The 22,665-nt window shown below is 34.0% G+C and overlaps 1 protein-coding gene across 1 annotated transcript; it reads left to right on the top strand.

Moving 5' to 3' along the window:
* The first annotated feature begins 506 nt into the window (after window positions 1-506).
* LOC121368407 (protein NETWORKED 4A-like) lies at window positions 507-21,998 on the top strand. Its single transcript, XM_041493119.1, has 7 exons — window positions 507-579; window positions 2,873-3,373; window positions 7,637-7,759; window positions 13,058-13,216; window positions 15,151-15,263; window positions 15,538-15,643; window positions 16,031-21,998. Exons 2-7 carry the CDS (start codon window positions 3,062-3,064, stop codon window positions 16,220-16,222), a joined length of 1,005 nt encoding a protein of 334 aa, XP_041349053.1. The 5' UTR covers window positions 507-579; window positions 2,873-3,061; the 3' UTR covers window positions 16,223-21,998.
* Window positions 21,999-22,665: the final 667 nt, after the last annotated feature.

The raw sequence follows: 22,665 nt of genomic DNA, 5'->3' as shown, positions 1-22,665 counted from the left end.
GATCCCAGTCGAGGCATGGGATTTTTAATCCAGATACCGACTCCAAACCCTCAGTGAGTGCTCCGCAAGGCTCAATGGATAGGTGTAAACCACTTACACCGACCAGTAGAAAGAGTAGATCATGTAGTGGCGACAGCGGGTTTCCTCTCAAAATATGTGTGTTCCTTAACCATATGTCTGACGCCATATAACCGTAAATAAAATGTGTTGAGTGCGTCGTTAAATAAAACATTTCTTTCTTTCTTTTTTCTTTTTTCGACATCCGCTCGAAAATCAACGTATAATGTATCATGTGATACTTGGAAATAAACGCATGTCATATAATCTAATTAAAATTAGCTCCCCTGGTTAATAACTGTTACCTGTGGTAGACCAGTAGAGCCAATTTTAATCAGATTGGCATGTCATAATAGCCTAACGAGAGTATTCTAGAACTGCAAGGGTTAATCAAAGGTTCTGGGTAGACTGGTATTCACGTTTAGGTCAGCCAAGACTGTTCTTCAATACATATCTACGCCTTGCGTCAGGCAGCATAGTTACCCGACGCTTTCGCTTTTAGAAGAACATCTGGTTGATGTGGTAAGATTGTTAATTTATTTCCTCACTCAGTCTAATTCTTTATGTGAATAGATATTGATAACTTGAAGTTAAGACACGGTTAGGATGAAGACTAAAACATGGCCTTTAGCTGACTTTTGTTTGTTAAAATTGACAAAATCCACTAACCTGTCGTTAAACTTTAGTCAAATTAGTGCATTAAAATAAACGTCGCCGAGGCTTATTTTTAATGTACTAGGTCTATAAGTCCGTCCCACGGGGAGCGCCTTTTTCATGCTATGGAATTTACTACAAGTTATTTACTTTTCTTCTTAGCCTACGTCAAACCAAACTGAAATTATTGATAAAAATATTTTTTATAGGAGGATGGGACGGACTTTTAGTTAAATTTAAGTTAAAGGTACTGAATCCACTGCAAACATTTTGAGGTTTTATTTGTTTTGGTCAGTAATTGCACTGGCGTAGGAAGGGGGGGGGGGGGGTATGTGCCCCCACTTTTCAGATATTTTGCTTTATATAACTATTGTCCGAACCAAATTGTTAACAACTTCGAAAAATTACTCTCCTACCTTTAATTGCCGTTAGATTTCCTCCAAAGTTTGTCCAGACACAAATCTTGAAAAAACCATTACAATGACACAGATACCACATACCAGATGCTAACCATGTCATCTATATCGACTTCGCTGAGAGCGCATAGGGAAAAAAGCATGTAATTTTGTATCAGCTGCCATTTTGACTTTTTATGGAATATTCTTCAAGAGGGGTGAAAGGATAGGACTTAATCTAACAACGTCATAACATGTTATGATATAAAAGCAAACGTGATGACATCATATTATTTTTTTTTTTATATTATTATTATTATTTTAATGATACGACTAGAGATCATCAATTTCATATTAATTGTGTCACATACTTTGGAGGCTTTCACCCCTCTTGAAGAGTATTCCATAAACAAGCAACATGGCAGACGGCAGAAAACTGCATGTATTTTTCCCTATGCAATCTCCGCAAAGACAATATCGGCGACATCGTTGCAGTCTCGTGTGTGGAATCTGTATATTTGTAGTGTTTTTTTTGCGATTTGTGTCTGGACAAACTTTGGAGGAAATCTAATGGCAATTAAAGGTAGGAGAGTACTTTTTTGTAGTTGTTAACAATTTGGTTCGGACAATAGTGTGAATACAGTGCTGTCTGGTGTATCGGTGCACCTAAGCATTCAAAAACCATTTTCTATGTAAACACTGTGAAATACTTAATAAAATATGTCTCTCACCAATGAAGCAATGCATAATCTAAGATACACTACAAATTGTTTTATGTCTGTAGTAAATAAACATTTTAAAATTGTGCATAAATGTAGACACCCCCTTGTATCCAAAACAATTTGCATGTCCGGTGATTCGGCGCAGTAGATGTAGCAGTTGCCCCCTCTGAAAAAAAATCCGGAAAGCATTATAGAAACTTAAAGAAAATTCTCTTCTTAACCGTTTAAGGAGTTTTAGACTATTAACTACTTAGTTGCCCCCACCCCCCAACAAAAAATCCTAGCTACGGCCTTGCCTTAGCATGTTTTGTATTCAGTATGGTAATACTTTAAATAGCTCCCCGTAATCTTAGATAAAGGAATGATTAAACAAGGTTTTAGACTGGTATGCATATTCAACATTATTTAACACACTATTCTCCAACAAATAACCTGTCATCCCTAAAATGGTAATTGATATTATCAACCGAGAGGGTTTATTACTGTAAATAATTCTGTAATACTATTGATTAAGTATAGACTGCTCCATCCACAATCACAGAACTGACAAAGTACATAGTTCCAAAGAAAATTATCATGGCCTCGTGTCATGTTTGTTTGAACTTACTACTAGGCCTACTAGTATGCATTTTTTCCTTTGGATATTTGCAGAGGGAAAACTACTGTAACCCCATTTTGTTCTGTTAATGCACATTGAAATGTGTTTTGTTAAATAGTTTATTATTTTATCAGGGTATTTATGTTGTTGTACAAGTCAGGCTGATCAAAACGAAGTACATTGCCTTAAATTACTGTGTTTGTTTAGTCTGCGCATACAGGAGTAGTTTACAGCAACTGAGATCACTTCCCTTCCAAGCTAGATTACCAAAGGCGACTCAAAAGAAACCAAATAATCTTTTTTATTATTAATTCTAAAATTACATTATGCTTTTTTTGTTTCCAAATGCCAGTATATGTTGGTGGTCTGGGTATGCATCTATTTAACACATAAGTTCATAGTTTTATTTGTGCTGTCATGAAACATGCATTCCATTCTCTTTTCAGTTTTCACTTTGAGAAGTTGACAGGATGTTATCTGTAATATGAATTTGTCATCACCTACATATACATAATAAGATCCAGGGATTGTGAAATTCTATTCTGCATCTTTTATTTTGTACAGAATGTGACTGTATATATAGCCTCATGCTTGTACTAAACTGACAGCTTGCTGTGATTTCTTTTTCTAAAAAGATGTCACAATCAAAAGGAAAAAAAACAAGACCTCTTGGCTTAATTCGGCATTCTGTTTCCACGGATGACAAATTTCACATCCATCGACTGCTGAGTAGTGGCGTTGAGTTGAAACCTGATGTAAAACCAGAAGCAAAACCCAATGTTAAACTGGATAAAAACTACAAAGGAATACAAGGAAATGCAGTGTCCGTTTCAGGCACATCTTCGCAAGAGTCGTCCAGAGACATTGGCGGAGAAAAAGTATCACCAGTGAAAGAAGCTAACAAGTTGCAGGAAAGTTCTGACAAGAAAGAACTAAAGGAAGCATTGGTAAGACTTCTAAGTTTCCTTTTATGTAGCTAATATTCCACTATTTTAGAAAATAAAATACAGAACATTTATATTAGTAGGCTGTCATCACCACCACGTACATGTACATTCATGTTTACAATTGTATATATCACATAATCACTGTTTGTTAGATAAAGCTGCTGTCTCCTAATTTCAAAGCTAATTAATAAATACATTGCCAATAAAGTTTAAAAAAGAAAGAGAATTCAAAGCAAATGTTAAAACAAACTGCCGTCTTTTACTGTTTTCATATTCATACGCTATAAATCCTTGAAAGCAAGTGCATGGGTCTTTCCTTAATGGAGACTGAATATACCAGTCATGGAAGGTTTAAACTAGATAGAATCTAAGATTGATAGAAGAGTATTATTCTTCATTTTAAATTGATTTATTTTAACAACTTTTTTCTCACTGACCACTAATTCCAGTTAGCAAATCAAAGACAATCAGTGTTCTTTTATTTTTAAAGACCAAAACAGGTCATCATATATAGGAACTCCAGCATAAAGTGAAACATAATGGTCATTTAGAAAATCAAGAAATACACTTTGAAATGTGAAAAATAAGCAGTTATATTAAAGGCCAGACCCTAGTTTCAACTCGTAAAAATGGACACTAAGTTTAGTTAATCTACAAATTAACCTATACGTAATACATTTGGATAAATTAAGTTACAACAGAGTGAAAAAGTCTGACGTTAAAACCCACATATATCCTTACAAAATAGAGTAGAACTTTAATCAATAACCACTACTTCTCAGATACACATACATTTTAAAAAATATGAAAAATGCATTTTGTGATATTAGAAACAACAGGATGACTATAAACACTTTGGTTGTACGGAAATGGATAATCTAAACAATAAAGTATAAGTAATGTTTGATTTTAGTAATCATAAACGGCTCTAATAGTGAAACATATGCTGTAGTGTTTAAAAACTAGGGTCTGTCCCTTTAACCTATATATATCTATATCTATATTACACAGTTTTAATGGGAACCAGGGAATGATAAACATAACTTCTCCCTATCTGTCATGCATTAAATGTACAATATTATTGGATATCGGTAGTCTAACACTTACAAACCATGCACTGACCTCGACAGTACTAAATATGAGTCTTCACAGTTTGGCAAAGCTTGTAAGAAGTGAAAATTATTTCACTCAGAACTTAATAATTGGTAACTCATTTATTATCATCTACATAATGATGTACAGTAATCACAAAACCTTGATGACAGCTAATAAGAATTACAACTGTTTATTAACATAACAACCTTGACTATTCTGCCTGTAGGAAAATGCATTTAGAAACTTGTCTCCCTGCACCATTATTGGATCAAGTACCTGTATCAAAATAAGATAACTTGTACATATGTAGTTCTTCCCATCCTCCATGAACAGAATTTTTTTGTAAATAATTTCAGTTTGCTTTGACATAAGAAAAAAAGTTTTAAAAGTTTGGAAATAGCACAAAAACTATTTTTGTGTGCAGTTTAGAAATAAAAACAATTGGCTCAGAAATAAATAACTTGTAGCAATTACTATAGTAAGAAAACAGTGTTTCCAGTCGGAAGGACTATAAATTAACTTTTTTTATTATATGCTGATTAAAAACAAATAGCCGAGAAGCAAAATGAGTTGAAGAAAGGTTTTGGTTTACAGCAAGCTGTTTATGTTTATAAGATATTGGCCTACCAAACAAAAGAACTATTTTTAGACGTCACCTCCCATGATCTACAGGTGTCTAAATACATGATGTATTGACTGTAAAGTACTGAAGCAATGTTTGCTTTCCTTGTTAGCCAGCTCAATTGGTGCAAAAATATTCAGATAAGGACAATCTGCACAAGGTGTGCCAAGTCATAATGACTGTAGTTAAACATTATAAGTCTGTGTGAGCAATGACACATACATGTATTGTGTCCATTTTAATAAAGAATATATTTTCATTCTATTTATATTCTTGTTTGCCAATACGTCTACATTGTAATTGAGTAATCTGCATACATGTAGTATCTGGCTTTGGAATTGACTTTTGTTTATTTGTTTATGGTACAGGTGAATAAGAACAATAATGTCATACACAAAAAGTGCATGTGTTGCCTATGTATACATGCATGGGAATGGGTTTTGTAATATGGCTGAACATAATTTATATTAAAGAACTGTCATGAGTTCGCTGCATTATATGATGTTTCCACCTAATAGAGGACACTTGATGCGCGGTCGGTCTAGGATCAATCCCCATCGATGGCCCTATTGGACTATTTCTCAATCTAGCCAGTGCACCATGACTGGTATATCAAAGGCCATGGTATCTGCTATCCTGTCTGTGGGATGGTGCTTATAAAAGATCCCTTGCTACTGATGGAAAAATATAGTGGGTTTCATCTCAATGACTGTCAAAATGACCATGATATGTTTGACATCCAATAGCCGATGATTAATAAATCAATGTGCTCTAGTGGTATCGTTAAACAAAACAAACTTCTTCCAACTAATAGAGCCTAGTTGTAAAGACTACAATTTTATATTAATTACCTTTTCTTGTTTAAAATACTGTAGATTCTGAAATTAGCGTGTTCCTAAATTAATGCAAGTGATGGTGGGCAGACTAAAATGTGACATGAAATTAATGCGAATCGGAGAACATTTTGATCAATATCATATCGCACTTTGCTATGCAAGTTGGTGGGCCCATTGGGTATTTCTCGTTCCAGCCAGTGCACAATGACTGGCACTGTAGATCCTGAAATTAAGAGTTAAAAGTTTGTTTTGTTTAACGACACCACTAGAGCACATGGTTTTATTAATCATCGGCTAGTGGATGTCAAACATTTGGTAAATTTGACATATAATCTTAGAAAAGAAACCCGCTACATTTTTCCATTATTTGCAATGGACCTTTTATATTCACCATCCCACAGACAGGATAGCACATACCACAGCCTTTGATATACCAGTTGTAGTACACTGGCTGGAAAGAGAAATAGCTCAAAGGGCCCACTGACGGGGATCGATCCCAAACTGACCATGCATCAACAAAGCGCTTTACCACTGGGCTACATCCTTCCCTCCTGAAATTAATGCGATCATAATATTAATGTAAAAAATGCATTATTTGCATTAATAACATGACACATTTATTTTAAAGTTTTGTCTATATGTCACATGTCATTAAAGAAAAGCAAACAAAAATTAAAATACTAATTATATTTCACAAAACACAAGTAGAAGACAATTCACTATATGTAAATTTAAAGTTTGTTTTGTTTAATGACACCACTAGAGTACATTGATTTATTAATCATCAGCTATTGGATGTCAAACATCTGGTAATTTTGACATATTTTAGAGAGGAAACCGTCTACATTTTTCATTAGTAGCAAGGGATCTTTTATATGCATCATACCACAGATAGGATAAAGCATATCACAGTCTTTGATATACCAGTTGTGGTGCACTGGCTGGAACGAGAAATAGCCCAACGGACCCATTGATGGGGATCGATCGCAGACCGACTGTGCATCAAGCGAGCACTTTACCACTGGGCTATACCCTGCCCATCACTGTATGTAAGACTAGTTACCCAATAGTCTAGCATGCACCTGCAGAAGTCTGGCCTCCCTGTCAAAGCCAACATGATACACTAATCATAAAGTCGATGGGTTCTTTGTTTTTATTGTTCACGATGGCTGCAATTTTATCAGCATAATACTAATGAAGATGCCTGCACCTCAGATCTAACTGAAATTAGGGTACCAAATGTGTGTTATTAGAAAAGTAATATTTCCAAGAGGGGATACTCGCATTACATTCAGTTTGCATTTTTGTCTGACTACCATCAGTCGCATTAATTTAGGGACACATTAATTTCAGGATCTACAGTATATCAAAGGCTGTCGTATGTGCTATCCTGTTTGTGGGATATACAGGGTATATGCATGGTGCATATAAAAGATCCCTTTCTACTACCTAATGGAAAATGTAGCGGGTTTCCTCTCTAGGACTGTATATGTAAAAATTACAAAATGTTTGACATCCAATAACCGATGATTATTTAATAAATCAATGTGCTTTAATGGTATTGTTAACTTTTAACTTTATGTTATGAGTTGCTGGGATTAAAGGAAAACTTAATTGACCATTATAATGTCCTTCACAACTGCACCATCAGTATTATTTCAATTGACCATATGGTACGTACTACATTTCATACTCTTGTTTTCTTTTCAGGCGAGGGAGAAAAGTCTGAAACTTTTTGTATCCAATCTGGAAAAGATCATAAAAGACTTGAGAACACAGCTGAAAGATAAAGAGCAGACCATTTTGGAAATGGGTGTCAGAATAGAAACTCAGGTAAAGTACTAGCTGCACAGTGTGTTCATTAGTAGGTGGCAGGCGACGATTTGAAATCACCACATTGATGAACGCTTACAGTTATAAACCTCTACATTGAGTAAATATATCCACCTACTTTTTTTTGACGCCAGTCTTTAATGAATCGTACTATGGTATAGCATTGTCTGTATGTCCATCCTTATATATGTCCGTCTGTTAACTTTTTCTTGTCTGTACCATATCTTGCATACAGATGCATACAGAACCATGAAATCTCACATGTAGGATGAACTTGGGATGGTGCTGTATCGCATACTGTGTCACCAGATTACCCTAGATACGATAACGTAGCGCTGACATCGACACGGTCTTCTGTTCAGCGTTATGAGATGAGGCATCAGTGTTCTCGCTGCTCCATTTAAGCGGGGCGCCCTGCCCCGCTATTCCATTTTGCCGCCCTCCTTTCACGTTCCCCGCCCTCCTTTATTTTTGAGCGCCCCTCTTTATTTTCCAGCACCTATCTATGCACACTTTTTTCCACACAAAAAACAACGATCAGTCTGCACACTGGACATCAAAGGAAACAAGCCGCGTGCCGCGTTGTGTACGAAAAAGCAATTGACGAAACATTTACGACAGTTACCGTAACATAATTTAACAGTATTTTTAACAGCCTCTATTTTGTCCAATATCTGTATCCATTTGTATGTTTGATAGACACAATAAAAGTTATATTTTATGTAAGCAATGAAAACATTAATTTTTTTACGGATTCGGCAATACCCGATTGAAAAAAACCCTCTTATTTGGCGCCAAATTTGTCACGTGATCAGAACGGTCATTCAATCTTTTGTTTCCACTAACTATCGTTTGATATTTTGTCCTCAGTTGCAGATATAATTAGTTGAAACTGATGATTTTTACTTTCTGTTATTCTGTTTATTCAGCAGTTCTTTATAAAATATTGTAAACTTTTCATTTTGAGGGGATATGAATGCTTATAAAAATAACGGAAGTGGTAGTGTTTATCATTAAAATCATTTATCTTGAGTGCCAAATAATATATACACCGCCTTTACAAAAACGAAACTACTTTTTATCAGCTGGCGATAATATTTTATCACAGCGATCGATTCATTCGATGAAGATTGAAATAACAAAAATGTATCTGACATTAGGAGATCACTTTACAAACATCTTTATTGTTTTTCGTATATCTTGAAATCGTTATTAAAAATAATAATATTAAAACTTTGATCGGTCCAGCAAAACCGGAACTGCCCGTGAATGTCAGACCGATATCATTTTCGGTTCAATTAAAAGACAAGTTTTTTTATAAACCCCTTTGCACTTTTTTGTAGGCAAAATAAGGAGTATGTCTTTTCTCAAAGTCTACCAACACACAACAATATGATAACCAAACTACCCCCCCCCCCCCTTTTTTTTTCTTTTTTTTTGCTTTTCGTTTTTTGGTGGGGTTTTTTTTTTTTTTTTTTTTTGAAGGATGTGGTGCCAACCGGCCGCCCTCCTTTAATTTTCACCCAGCGAGAACACTGGGCATATACCCCATGTGTAGCAAAAACAAACTTCAGTGTTCTGTAAAAAAACATTCACATTTTGTTGGAAACACTTACTCGATATTGTTGATATATATTAAATTAATTGTTGTTGCAAATATAATTAATACAATGCAGATTAACAAATATCAAGACTAAAAGCGTTCTTCGGCTGTCATGACAGATAATACGAGAATCTCGTGAGAATGTGAAATATCCATACATGAAAATATATAATCTACTAGAGTAATTTTTGTTTTATGATATATTTGACAAAATGTATTTCTTTATTTCTTTTATCTTTTAAAACTTAAACTTAATAGTTTGTCTAAAATTATAAAAAATAAAAACATACTGACATTTAAACTGCATTGTCTGCTATCGGAACTTTTTTGACAGAGGTCACGGTAAGTAGACCAGTTTTTATTTTAATGTGGCGAAGCATTGTAATAATATAGATAAAAACAATTTTTTTAATGACATCAGTTTACATCTCTATACAAGAACAATAAACTGGGTGAATGACGTTTCCATTTTAAGAACGCTGGAAACATTTCAATGCAATTTTTTTTTTTTTTTTAACATTGCTAATGGCTAATGCACTTCACTCTGAAGAAAATCTTGTGATTAAAAAAACTGTACTATTTACGAAATATGGATTTCAAGTGATATTACTGTAGGATATTTATTGTGTACAAAGCCAAAATAAGGGTGCGAAAAGTGACCGTCATCGACCATAGTGGTTTTTAAAGTACTTACAGTGCTAATCTTTTGCTAGTAATGTAGTGGTAGAATGTCATTTTAATATTAGTGTGTATTTTGTGCATTATTGTAGTGGCCTATCTCAAATCTGAGAGGAAGAACTGTAAATAATATGTTGACTGTGCTAGTAGTGTAGTCTTTGACTTTAATTAATCAATTTATTGTTATTATTAACACTGTATTAATTACTATTAGTGATAGCAAAATATTCCTCATGAGCTCGTCTCGGACAGTATATGGTTTTAAAATACCTACAGTTAGTAAATAGTTTTATATATGTAAAAACAAATATTACTCGACGCAGTTTCTGCGGTGCTCCGAAGAAGATATCGGAGGAAACTACTTACAACCAACATGGTAGTAAAGGGATAAGAACAGCCAGATGATATTGTACATTGCGAATTTTAAGGGCTTACATAAGACATCTTTATGGTGCCTGATAATTGTCAGTCGTGAAGAAACTTAAATATGTATACAACTACCACTTTATTTGAACGATACGTGCAATGATATTGGCGGGAAATGTGCCGCTGTGATCTGTGGCGGTGCTGCTACGAAGAAATGGCATCCATATCCTGTAACGGTAACTGAAACGTTTCTGTTACAATACCGTAACTACAGATTACCCATGCTAAACAAAATTTCCCTTTCTAATTAAAGAACAATAACTTCATTAATCAGACAGCATCTTCTCCAATGGATACAGTATCATCAGTAGTTGGTCCAAAACAAACTGTTCATCCCATTGCAAAAATTTCACATAATTAGAATTGAATCATACCCGTAACATAATCATTAATATCTATGGTTTTCCATCAAACTCCTGACGGGCGTATCATGTACCTCACCGGTACCCTTGTTTGAACACCATGACTATAGGAATTGCTGGGGATGTGTACAGTTTAAAACTAAATGATGCTATAGACCTCTAGGAATGTTACATAATTATATATGTTCTAGTTTGATTATTATGCAGTCATACAATTTGTTGGGTGTTTATTTTCAATTCTGGAAACTAATTATGTTAAATATTTGTCATGTTTCCTGCCAATAATGGAGGGTGGTGGGGTGTGTGTGGAGGAAAACTAGTAATTCTTCATGGGCACCAATAACATTTCTAGGCTATTAGTCCCCTAGGTCAACGGAAATACAGGGAAACCTGTCCAAACCAGACCCTCAAGTAACTGGAATCTTGTCAAAACCGGCCAAGTTTCATGGTCCCGAATTGTCTAGATTGTAAAACGCAACACTCGAAACACTAGAGTTGCTCAGTTGATCTGTCTAAATTGGATAAATAATAGGTCCTGGCTTGATCCGGTTTAGACAGGTTTCACTGTATTTCTTAATTTCTTCCCCTCAAATTGATCAATATAAACATTTAACTAATTTTAAGTAAAATTGACTTAAATAGAAGTATATGTATGTGTTACAAAATTAAAGAGTCATGGTTCGTACACATTGGTCAACATGGTTTACTTGTGTGTCACGCATCACCGGTTGAGAAACGCTGTAATCGAAGATATTTAGATCAGAACCAGTCACATGGAAAATCTATATTGGGTCGTTTCACAAGACTTGTTCGGTCAGAATACTCAAATATAATACTATGAGGAAGTCTCTGTTATTATATCACAATCAGGCTTATTCAGCTGAAGTGTGATTAGTTTCCAGAGCACGTAAGAAGACTGAATTGAATATTCCCAAATAAAACTATTAACGACTGTGCTATTAATAGTGATAATAAAAGCAGTTTCCATTGTGGGCTAGAAGCTATTTTCATCATGAATGTGGTGTGTACATGAATATTGCCTTTGGGAGGTTTTGTATTATGAATATCTGGAAAGAATAATTGAAAAAAAATATAATTAACATTGAATTGTTTATCTTGAAGGTATTTTTTTATTTTGTGGGATAGTCATTCCTGCTTAAGCCGCCTGGCACTTATGTTACATGTAATTAAACAGTTGATCATCTACTATTAAAAAAAAAACACTTTTATTAAACAGTCAATACAATTTTTTTTTAATCCAGTCATACACTTTTATACATGCAGTACTAATTGTAGTTGTAGATGAAATGATTACAAAATAGGGGAAAAATAATATAGCTCAGGATCAAAGTTTTTGCTGTAATATATATTTGTCTGTCAGTGGGAAAGTGCATATAACAAATAGCTTACTGTTTGATATATAGGAAATAACTGGTTACTGTCTTAAGATATCGACTTTATCCTGCGAAGGTTAGAATGACGAATGCAAAGAGGCTATTCCGAGCTACATTCGCCATTCGTCCTGAGCAGGATACAGCCGATATCTTAAGCCAGTAACCAGTTATTTCTTTTATCCTGCAATTCTACAGGAATATTCGGAAAATTATTATTTATTCCAGTTTTGTGTTCGCAAATCGAGTATTGTCAACCTAGTAAGGCTTTTGTCGTATGACGTCATACAAGATGCGTGACGTAATTTTATACAAGTTTAGTATTGTTATCGCAAAACTTAAAGTTCTTTGTATTTACAGCACTTCAACAAATGATTTAAAGAGTATGTTTATTGAAAATCTACTCTGAAATACTTGGGCTTTTGTCACGTGACCTATATTTTTCGTCAGTGACCAAAAATATAGAGATTTATCTAGTCATCATATCTTGCCAATGTATACAGTGATTGTGGGATAAAATATCATTAGAGTAGCCTATGCGGTGGCAACAGGTCCCAGCTGGCATTTTCTGGAATGAAAAAACCCAAACCCTACAGCCATATTCAGATTTTAAAAATGTGTCACATAAATTAAAAAGGCATCAATTCATCCATGAAACATGTAAATTCTCAAATCATCTGTTTTTCATATTTATTCTAATGCATTTTTATTCAATTGTAACTTGGATGAATATTATATATAATAATTTGGGGAAACAGCAAACTAAATATTCCCCCCAAAAAGATGTATTCATAATTCTTATAATTTTTAATACATGTATTTGTATGAATATTTTCAGATGAAACAGCATGCAGCTGCTATAGAATTGGAGACAATGAAACATGAGGACACCAAGAAACATCTAGAGATGTCTAACGAGAAGATAAACAGTTTAAATTGTGTGATACATGCCCTAAAGGAGGACCATTCAAATGAAATAGAACGGTTGAGAGAGGAGGTACATGTATATAATAATTGTATACATTGTAGAATAATAGTTTCTGGCATGAGTCATTTTGTAGATGGTTTTTCTGACACGAGTCTCAAGAAAATCAATCTTTGGAGCAAGCTTTAGCGAGCTCCATGGATTGATTTTCTTGAGACGAGTGTCAGAAAAACCATATAGAAAAGGACGAGTGCCAGAAATATTTTCTAGCACAACCTGTCTTATAAATTTTATTATTAATTTAGTCTAACTATACTGTAAGTCTCTTCATTTTATTTTTGTAACGTGACGTCACCTCTAAGCTGACACCCATGTTACGTCACGAGTGTGAAAGCATACAGTGGTGTCGAGAAGACGAAAATTACGTAATCAACCGGTAGCAACTGTTGTGTACATCCTAATATTAACCAATGAAAAGGGCGGATTAGTGTCTACACACATGTGGTAGACGGTTTTTCTACCACCTTTCTATAACGTCATTGTGCTAGAATGATTGACAAATGAGGTAGAATCATATATATTGTAGATGGTTGAGAAATGAAAGGAAGGAAAAGAAATAGTTTATTTAACGACGCACTCAACACATTTTATTTACGGCTATATGGCGTCAGACATATGGTTATGGACCACACAGATATTGAGGGAGGAAACCCGCTGTTGCCACTTCATAGGCTACTCTTTTCGATTAGCAGCAAGGGATCTTTTATATGCACCATCCCATAGACAGGATAGCACATACCACAGCCTTTGATGTACCAATTGTGGTAACAGGGCTGGAGCGAGAAATAGCCCAATGGGCCCACTGATGGGGATCGATCCCAAACTGACTGTGCATCAAGCGAGTGTTTTACATCTCGCCCTTGGTTGAGGTATAATAATCATATACATTGTAGAATGGTTGACAAATGAGGTATATATTATATTGTAGAATGGTTGACAAATTAGGTATATATTATATTGTAGAATGGTTGACAAATTAGGTATATATTATATTGTAGAATGGTTGACAAATGAGGTATATATTATATTGTAGAATGGTTGACAAATGAGGTATATACTATATTGTAGAATGGTTGAGAAATTAGGTATAATAATCATATACGTTGTAGAATGGTTGACAAATGAGGTATAATAATCATATACATGTACTTTGTAGAATGATTAAGAAATGAGGTATAATAATCATATACGTTGTAGAATGCTTGAGAAATGAGGTATAATAATCATATATGTTGTAGAATGCTTGAGAAATGAGGTATAATAATCATATATGTTGTAGAATGTTTGAGAAATGAGGTATAATAATCATATACGTTGTAGAATGCTTGAGAAATGAGGTATAATAATCATATATGTTGTAGAATGCTTGAGAAATGAGGTATAATAATCATATACGTTGTAGAATGCTTGAGAAATGAGGTATAATAATCATATACATTGTAGAACGTTTGAGAAATGAGGTATAATCATATACAATGTATTTAGAAGCCGTTCACAATTATCACCCTTTTTAAGGTTGTACAAACTCTTCCTAAAAGCTTATTACAACAAAAATGTCAATTTTATAAGGAATATTTTTTCACTGTGTATACTGACATTAACCACCTCCCCCAGTGTATTCTTATAAAAACAATTTAATTGTAAATGGCTCCTTAAGACTTTGTTGAATTATGTACAGCAAGCCCAGAAAAACTCAGCTGGAGTTCAACATGAATGAATATCTAAAACAAATTGTATGTTATTTACTGGTGAGTAATAATCACAATTATTAATGGATTATTTTATTGCAGATTTCAAATTTTAAATGGTAACCAGCCTTTCATTATCAGTATTAATAACGATTTATATTTATCCCCCCCACCCCACACACACACCAGTTTTTCTCAACAACCCTACCCAATTGATAAGATGCAACAACAAAATAAATATTGCATTTTATTTTTCAGATAGAAAAGCTGAAAGAAACGATTTGTAGTAAAGATAAAGATATAGTTATCAGAGATGAGAAGCTGGGCCGACTCAAGTTACAAATGGCTGACGCACTGAAAGGAAATTCTTGGTACTTTTCAACAGTCTAATTTCTCTGTATGTCTTAGATTTATGTTATTGTACAGTTTGTACTTACATGTATTTTAATTTAGGAATGGTCTGGCATTCAGCTTGGGTAACATAGTGACATTCTAAGAGTTGAATTTAATTCTTATATTCACATCAATGTTTTTCCTTTACAATTTAAATTTGTGTGTAGAACTTTCTCTTTCTTTCTTTTTTCTTTCAAATTATGATGCTATGCTGTTACACATGTATAATATTGAACCCCGTATATTTTGTAGGGAAAGACAACAACAACTAGAAGAACTTACTAAAGAATTAGCCAGACTTCAGGATGAGTCAGACATGCTTAGAATTAAACTCAAGTCTTACTCTAAAACCAAACAGGTTTGTATACGTGTCATGAAGTTTGGGACTCGTTGAACAGTTTTTGCCATTTATCGTTTTTGTCAGAATAACTTGTCAAAACTTTAAGTGGAACTGTAATACAGGGGTTGAGGGGCTGGTTGTAAATTTTGTTAGCAGAATAAAAGTTTTTTTTAATTTTCCTAATTGTTAATCATGTACAATCACACAGTCCTGTGGTTTAACTAGTTAGAGAAACATTATTGTTTGTATTAAAAAAAAAAATGTTTAATATTTAAAAAAAAAAAATTCATATCTATTTTTTGTTTAATATTTAAAAAAAAAAAAAAAATCATATCTAGTTTTGTTTAATATTTTTTTTTTAAATCTATTTTTACATGTATATTTTAGCTAAAGTTTTCTCTTCAGGGTCATTGTTCAAACTGCACAGTGCTAACAAGCAAGTTGGAAAAGATTGACTCGGCTGCAAGACACAAAGACCAAATGATAAAGGAGCTGAATTCATTAATTGCCAAATATGAAAGTCAGCTCACAAAACAGGATGAACTGTTAAAAGTGTGGGCAGACTCAAAGGGATACAAAGTGTCAGTACCTAAATGAAATAAAAGCTACAGCAGTTCTTGCAAGGACATGAATGAAGAAATGAGTGTATTGTCGAAGACATCCAAGAGATGTTCAATGTACAGATTTTGTTTACAGTAACCTTGACTTAAGGTGTCAAGTTTCAAAATGAGGAATGTAGCATTAGTTTCCAGAGAGATGTCACTGAAGAAATATGCAAGACATTAACCAGTCTTATTAACTCACAGTTTATTTTCATTAAATACCTGTTTATCTTCATTACATACAAAGAAGCCATCGGGGGTAAGATTAGAAGATACTGGATTTTGATCCCGGTACCAGCTCCTATCCAGAGAGTTTTAGAGACTTGGTGGGGTTGTGTAAGGCCACTACATCAACTTCTCAGTTGGACAGAAAACCCAGCAATCTAATTATTTGTGTGCCCAGGACAGCATGCTTGAGCATTAATTGAATAAAGGTATGAAAGTAAGTTGAATGAAAGAAAGTGTTCACATTTAAAAATAAAAGCTGAGATATGATCTAAAAAAGCTAATAACTTAAAGATTCAATACTGGGTAAAAGTAGAAAAATCACATCCCTGTGTTCAGGTTTAGTTGACTTCAGCCAAACTGAAAGTTCATCTGTTTAAACTCACAGTGACCCCCAAAGCTTTAGTAATCGGTTTATGTAAAGCTGGTAAATTGGGGATAGATGGTGGTCAAGCGGAAACACAGTGAGGTGAAGATTAATAAGACGGGCTCATGTACAATACACTGGTTTCTAGTTTACACAAGGTGGGAGTGCGCCTTGCATGTGTACATGTTACTCGAACTTTACTTTGCATTTACTAATTTTTGATTTAACTATTTTTAATGTATTTTGTTTTTCCTCTAGTACATGTTGGGGTACTTTCTTCAAACATTTTATTTGGAAAAAAACACCAATTTGTTTTAAATATTCATAACGCATAAGTAGGAATTAATATATTTATGTGTTTTTGCTTATAGCTTTTAAGTGCTCTTTTTATCTAGTTAGAAAAAAGACCCTGTACATGGCTGTTCCCCAGTTTTTATTTTTAAACTCTCTCCCCCCCCCTACCCTAATTATTTTAGGCTGTGTATAGCCACAGATTTTTAAACTCTGCCCCCCCCCCACCCTAATTATTTTAGGCTGTGTATAGCCACAGATTTTTAAACTCTCCCCCCCCCACCCTAATTATTTTAGGCTGTGTATAGCCACAGATTTTTTTAAATATTTAGCTGCCAGATTTATCAGATTATATTTGTACATATAGGTCAGTGGTTTGGGTGCCAATAATAAAGACTACTTTATTTCTAAAGTTGTCGGTTTTCAAATAGTCCAGCAATATCTTAATCAGCTCTGGATTCACAACATATATAGCGTACAATGTAAACAAATGATTATTATTTATTTTAATGTTATTAAAGTAATAGAAGTGAAAAAATAAAATTACGCTGAGATAGGGACTCTGCTCGGGGTTTTTTAAAAATCTTTTGAAAGGTTCTCCTGAGGTGGACAGCCATGCTAGCATTTGTCCCATTCCAACTAGTGCGTCATGACTGGTGGATTATTAATAACCTCATGCATTTAATTGGTAATAAAAGATAAAAGTAACCATATGGTGAAAGCAGTTTTTTTCTCTCATCTTGTAAATAGTCACACATGAATAAAGTGCTGAAAGTTCATTAAAAACATACCTTTCTATTTTCGTTTTTGCCTGTGTTAATAAAATGTCGGTGCCAGACATACATAGTTAATTCTTCCCTCTCCCTACCTCAGTCCTTATAAATTTACTAGTGTCACTGTAATACTGTTAGAGATAATAGTATTTGATAGCTTAGTATTACATTCTTTGTATTTTGAATTTAAATTTCATTGATATTTTCCATGGAATCTACCTCACATGAAAAGAATCAAATTTCTTTTCACATACTTCCAGTATTTGTTGTTTTGTGCTAAATAGAATCATAGATCTTATACATTAGGAACTTAGTTTGACAATTCTGATATTTTTTGTTCTACTCAAGAATGAAAGCCACATTTTAAACATGCATTAAACAAAAGTTGAGCAGATACTTATTTGAGAGAATGGCTCCGATAGATAGTGAGTGGGAGCACTATATAATATTATATGGTGTTGTCCGTTAAGGCTGTCATCTATGTATGAATCAATCTTAATCTTCTCCTAGAGTAACCTGTATTAAGCAGCCACCTGTTCCACAGGACACTTATTGATATGCCTTCGGATGACCGTTAAATACAGGTTTTACTATAAGCAGTTTGCTTGAAAGGATCCCCATTTAAAGGTTATTACATGTACAGAATTTATCTTACTGGTAATGACTTTTATGGATGATGTGTATAATAGCACACAGACACGTATGGTCCAAGAAGGGGTGGGATTATGATTTCTGGTCTTTGTCCAATATTTTAAGAAGAAAAAGGAGGACATTTTGCACATAGTGGAACACGTACCTATAAATTAGAAACATTTGGTAAACATGTAACAAAAATTTCAAAATGTAATTCAGTACCTTTGCTCGGCATAAACTTCTTTGAGATGTGGATACAGTTTTGTGTAAAATAATGCATTTCCTATCATGTATTGTTGACTTGTAAATAATGTTTTTATTGTTTACTCATTCATTCATTTTGTTACCTGTTAATGATGTTACAAAATATTATCACCTTTTTAATATATACTTCCGAATTTACATAGATGTTAATTACATGTCTTATGGTTGCACAGGATGTTTTTAATGTACCATAATGTTTTATGAAGCAACCAAGCTTCACCATTATTAATCTTGCAAAAAATATCTTTATTAAACATTTTTGTGCACATATGAAAATAATATTTATTTTTACATACTGACTGTACTAACATTTTCAGAAAATAACATAAATATGTTGGGTTTTTTTTATACAATACACCACCAATGGCACCAAGTCTATTATAGCTTTCATATGTAAAGTCGTGGAATAATAATTCAATCTGAAGGTAATGACACTTTAATTTTAAACTTTATGCTCGCATTTGTGTTTATTTACCTCTATGTAAAGGTAACCTGCTTTTAAAAGCCATACTTCTTAGGATGTTAACCCAGTATGTTCATATCAAAACAGTGGCAGCTGGCTGTGCGCACCAACAAAGGACCTTTTTTTACAGATTAATATAATGAATTGTTTTTAGTGGGGTAGATGTTGTAGCTTGATCGGCTAGGTGTGTCAAAAAGAATGTTGATATTTGAAATACTGTAAAGCTGCACCTCCCTCCTAGAACAATCCTATTTGAGCCCTTGTCTGACCATAGGTTCATGCTTGAATGCCCATGAGTGTATTAAAACATATTTGACACTTAAGATATCTACTGCAACTATGTCTAATCTGGTAATCATCACAGTACGTGTGTATTTGTTGGCAAGATCTTAGGACTAGATAAGCTTCTGTAATTGTCTTCAGAGTGGGCTTATAAAACCTGTTATGCCTGCTATACATGTGAGCAATCAGCTAAGTAAAACGTCTCTAGAGACTTTTATGTTCAGCTGATAGCTTTCATGTGCAGTTTTTTGCCTCGTAAGGTCAAAAGAAAAGTATCACGTCTGATCTCTTTGGCCTTGTGAATTAAGATCACACTATTTTAAAAATTGTGCCAGAGTAATGACATTGTAACAGTCGTAAACACTTAGTTAATTTTGTGTGTGTGGTGAAATTTCTATAAGCTAACAGATAAGAGAAAGGTTTCAAGTAATATGTTGCTCAGCTTATAGCTCAGTGTGTGATAGGCTTTAGCTATCGGACCAGGGTCAGCTCTTTATTAGTTTTAGTATACTAATCAGTGGAATATATAAATGTTTGAATCAAGTTATTGTGGACACAACAAAACACTCAATTTTAAGTTAATGTTTTTTTAAATGTTATTTTATTAACGTATTGTTGACTTCTTAAAGCTTTGAATTAACTATCTTGGTATCATATTGCCAAAAACAAAATAACACGTACAATGCCCTAACCAACAATAAGGTTGCTCACACATAGATGACCAGCTAAAAGGATTCGTCGATTGCCCGAGTGTATGGATGATGTAGACATAGTAAGGCTGCGATTCCACTGCCTCTGTACAGATATCTCTGTTTTACAGTAGTAAAATACCTCAATGTATTTAAAATGCATTAGTTTTCATGAACATTTATATCTAGGACCACAGTGAACACTGTAATTTGTGTGTCCTTACATGTTCCAATTTCCTATGCGTTTGTCTATAAATTTTTAGAGCATGATCTAGCTCATTTGATACAGTGATCACCCGAGGCGCTTCAGACGTAGGATCAAACTCCTTTGGTGGATCCATTCTCGGATTTGTTTTTGTATTCCCTACAACTGGTATATCTGAGGTTAAAGCATGTACTGTCATGTCTGGGTAAAGTGCATGAAAACGATATCTCGCTACTAATGGAAAAAAGCAGTAGTTTTCCTCTGAAGATTATGTGTCAGAATTACCAAATGTTTGTCATCCAGTAACCAGTGATGAATAAATCTTTGCTGAAGTGGCTATGTTAAAGAAAACAAACTGTTACTTTTACTATAAGTGTGCAAGCGGTGGAATCTCAATCTTAAGTGTAAATTTAAAAACCAAGACTTAGAAGTTCTTGGAGCTGCTGTAAAATTATGGTATTTTTTGGATGGTGTTATACATACTTCAAAAAACAAACTTTGGTTGCTAGCTGACATTTTTCTTATGTTGTGTATTGTACAGTGATGCTAAATTTTGTTTATTTTAGTAGTGTCTCAGTCAGTATGTTATTTATTATTATATATATTTATTAAAGATATATTTTAAAACATTTCATTGATAAAAGAAAGAAAAGAAATCTGCGGAAAACAAATTAAAATGAATAGTAATTTTATAGTTTGGTCACAGCAAATTTGTTTTTAAAAGTGGTCTGGCAGATGAAAAATAGGAATAAATTATAGTTCTCTTTTATTTTTGTTGAATTGTAGAGTTGTCAAATAAGCAGTCACCTTTAAAAAAAAAAAAAAGTTATTAGGTGGGGTTTTTTAATGTTTAAATTTTTTTTTTTTATATAATAAAAATGCAAATGTCAGTTCAGCAAAGCTTCAGAACAGTCATCATGTTTTTCATGGATAAAACCAGTATGTGACAGTAACCAGCTACCAAGTAATCTCTGTAAGAAAATGGATGTATGTGACCATGTATGGAGCACAATTATTTTAATATACTAGTATATCATAACGTGAATGTACTTATTACACTAGCTTTTGGATCCAACAGGAAAAGCAATCTTTAAGTTTCTGAGATGTTTCCAGTAGTGCTATGTTCTTCAGGCATGGATGTTTGGTGGGGTACTCTAAGTGTGCAACTCATTCCCAAACAGGAAGTGCCCCAAAACCCTTTCATTTAAAAAAAAAAATTCCATTTTTATTTTCCCTAAATTAAACCAAAAATGTCAGGGTTCGTGTCCCAATAGTTAAGTAAGAGAGAAATATACAATGTATAAATTATTTATTTATTTTTATTGGCCAAGATGTTATGTTTTCAGCTGGCTGAATCTGATTGTGGTTTTGAAAACATTAATAGTGGGAGCCCGAGTGTTGATTTTTGAAATTTTTTATTTCCAAGCTTTTTAAAATAAATAACATTTAAATGTATTAGATTTGTACCATCTAATTGTCTGTGATAAAAACATTTATATTGTTGATGTGGAATTTGTTTTTATTTTATATTATTTACAGTGTACTTGATGTTATCCCTCCAATAAATTATTATGACATTTTTTACGCTTTCAGCAAGTGTGTTTAGTTTTATTGGTCAAAGACCAGAAATGTTTTAGTGTGATTTCCTATTGGAATATTTTATTTGACTGCATAAGAACAATTAAATGGACCATCCTGGGTTTACAGTCATTGTAAGATGTTTCCGTCTAACAAAGCCTTGGAGATTGCCTAATGTGCAGTCTCTCTACAATCGATCCCTGTCTGTGGGCCCATTGGGCTATATCTCATTCTAGCCAGTGCAACCGGCTTCGGTGGCGTTGTGGTTAGGCCATCGGTCTACAGGCTTGTAGGTACTGGGTTCGGATCCCAGTCGAGGCATGGGATTTTTAATCCAGATACAGACTCCAAACCCTGAGCGAGTGCTCCGCAAGGCTCAATGGGTAGGTGTAAACCGCTTGCACCGACCAGTGATCCATAACTGGTTCAACAAAGGCCATGGTTTGTGCTATCCTGCCTGTGGGAAGTACAAATAAAAGATCCCTTGCTGCCTGTTGTAAAAAGAGAAGTCTATGTGGCGATAGCGGGTTTCTTCTATAAAAAAAAAATGTCAGAATGACCATATGTTTGACGTCCAATAGCCGATGATAAGATAAAAAAATCAATGTGCTCTAGTGGCATCGTTAAATAAAACAAACTTTACTTTCCAGCCAGTGCACTGCAATTGG

Source organism: Gigantopelta aegis, chromosome 3, assembly GCF_016097555.1.
Source record: "Gigantopelta aegis isolate Gae_Host chromosome 3, Gae_host_genome, whole genome shotgun sequence".
In the NCBI taxonomy this organism is placed as follows: Eukaryota; Metazoa; Mollusca; class Gastropoda; order Neomphalida; family Peltospiridae; genus Gigantopelta; species Gigantopelta aegis.
Note: the sequence above shows the minus strand (reverse complement) of the source record. Positions and strands in the feature narration are given on the sequence as shown.

Coding starts and splice junctions, on each gene's coding strand:
- LOC121368407 (XM_041493119.1), top strand. CDS start 3,062: ATGTCACAATCAAAAGGAAAAAAAACAAGACCTCTTGGCTTAATTCGG. Junction 3,374..7,636: donor AAGAACTAAAGGAAGCATTG/GTAAGACTTCTA, acceptor TTTTCTTTTCAG/GCGAGGGAGAAAAGTCTGAA. Junction 15,644..16,030: donor CTTACTCTAAAACCAAACAG/GTTTGTATACGT, acceptor TTTTCTCTTCAG/GGTCATTGTTCAAACTGCAC.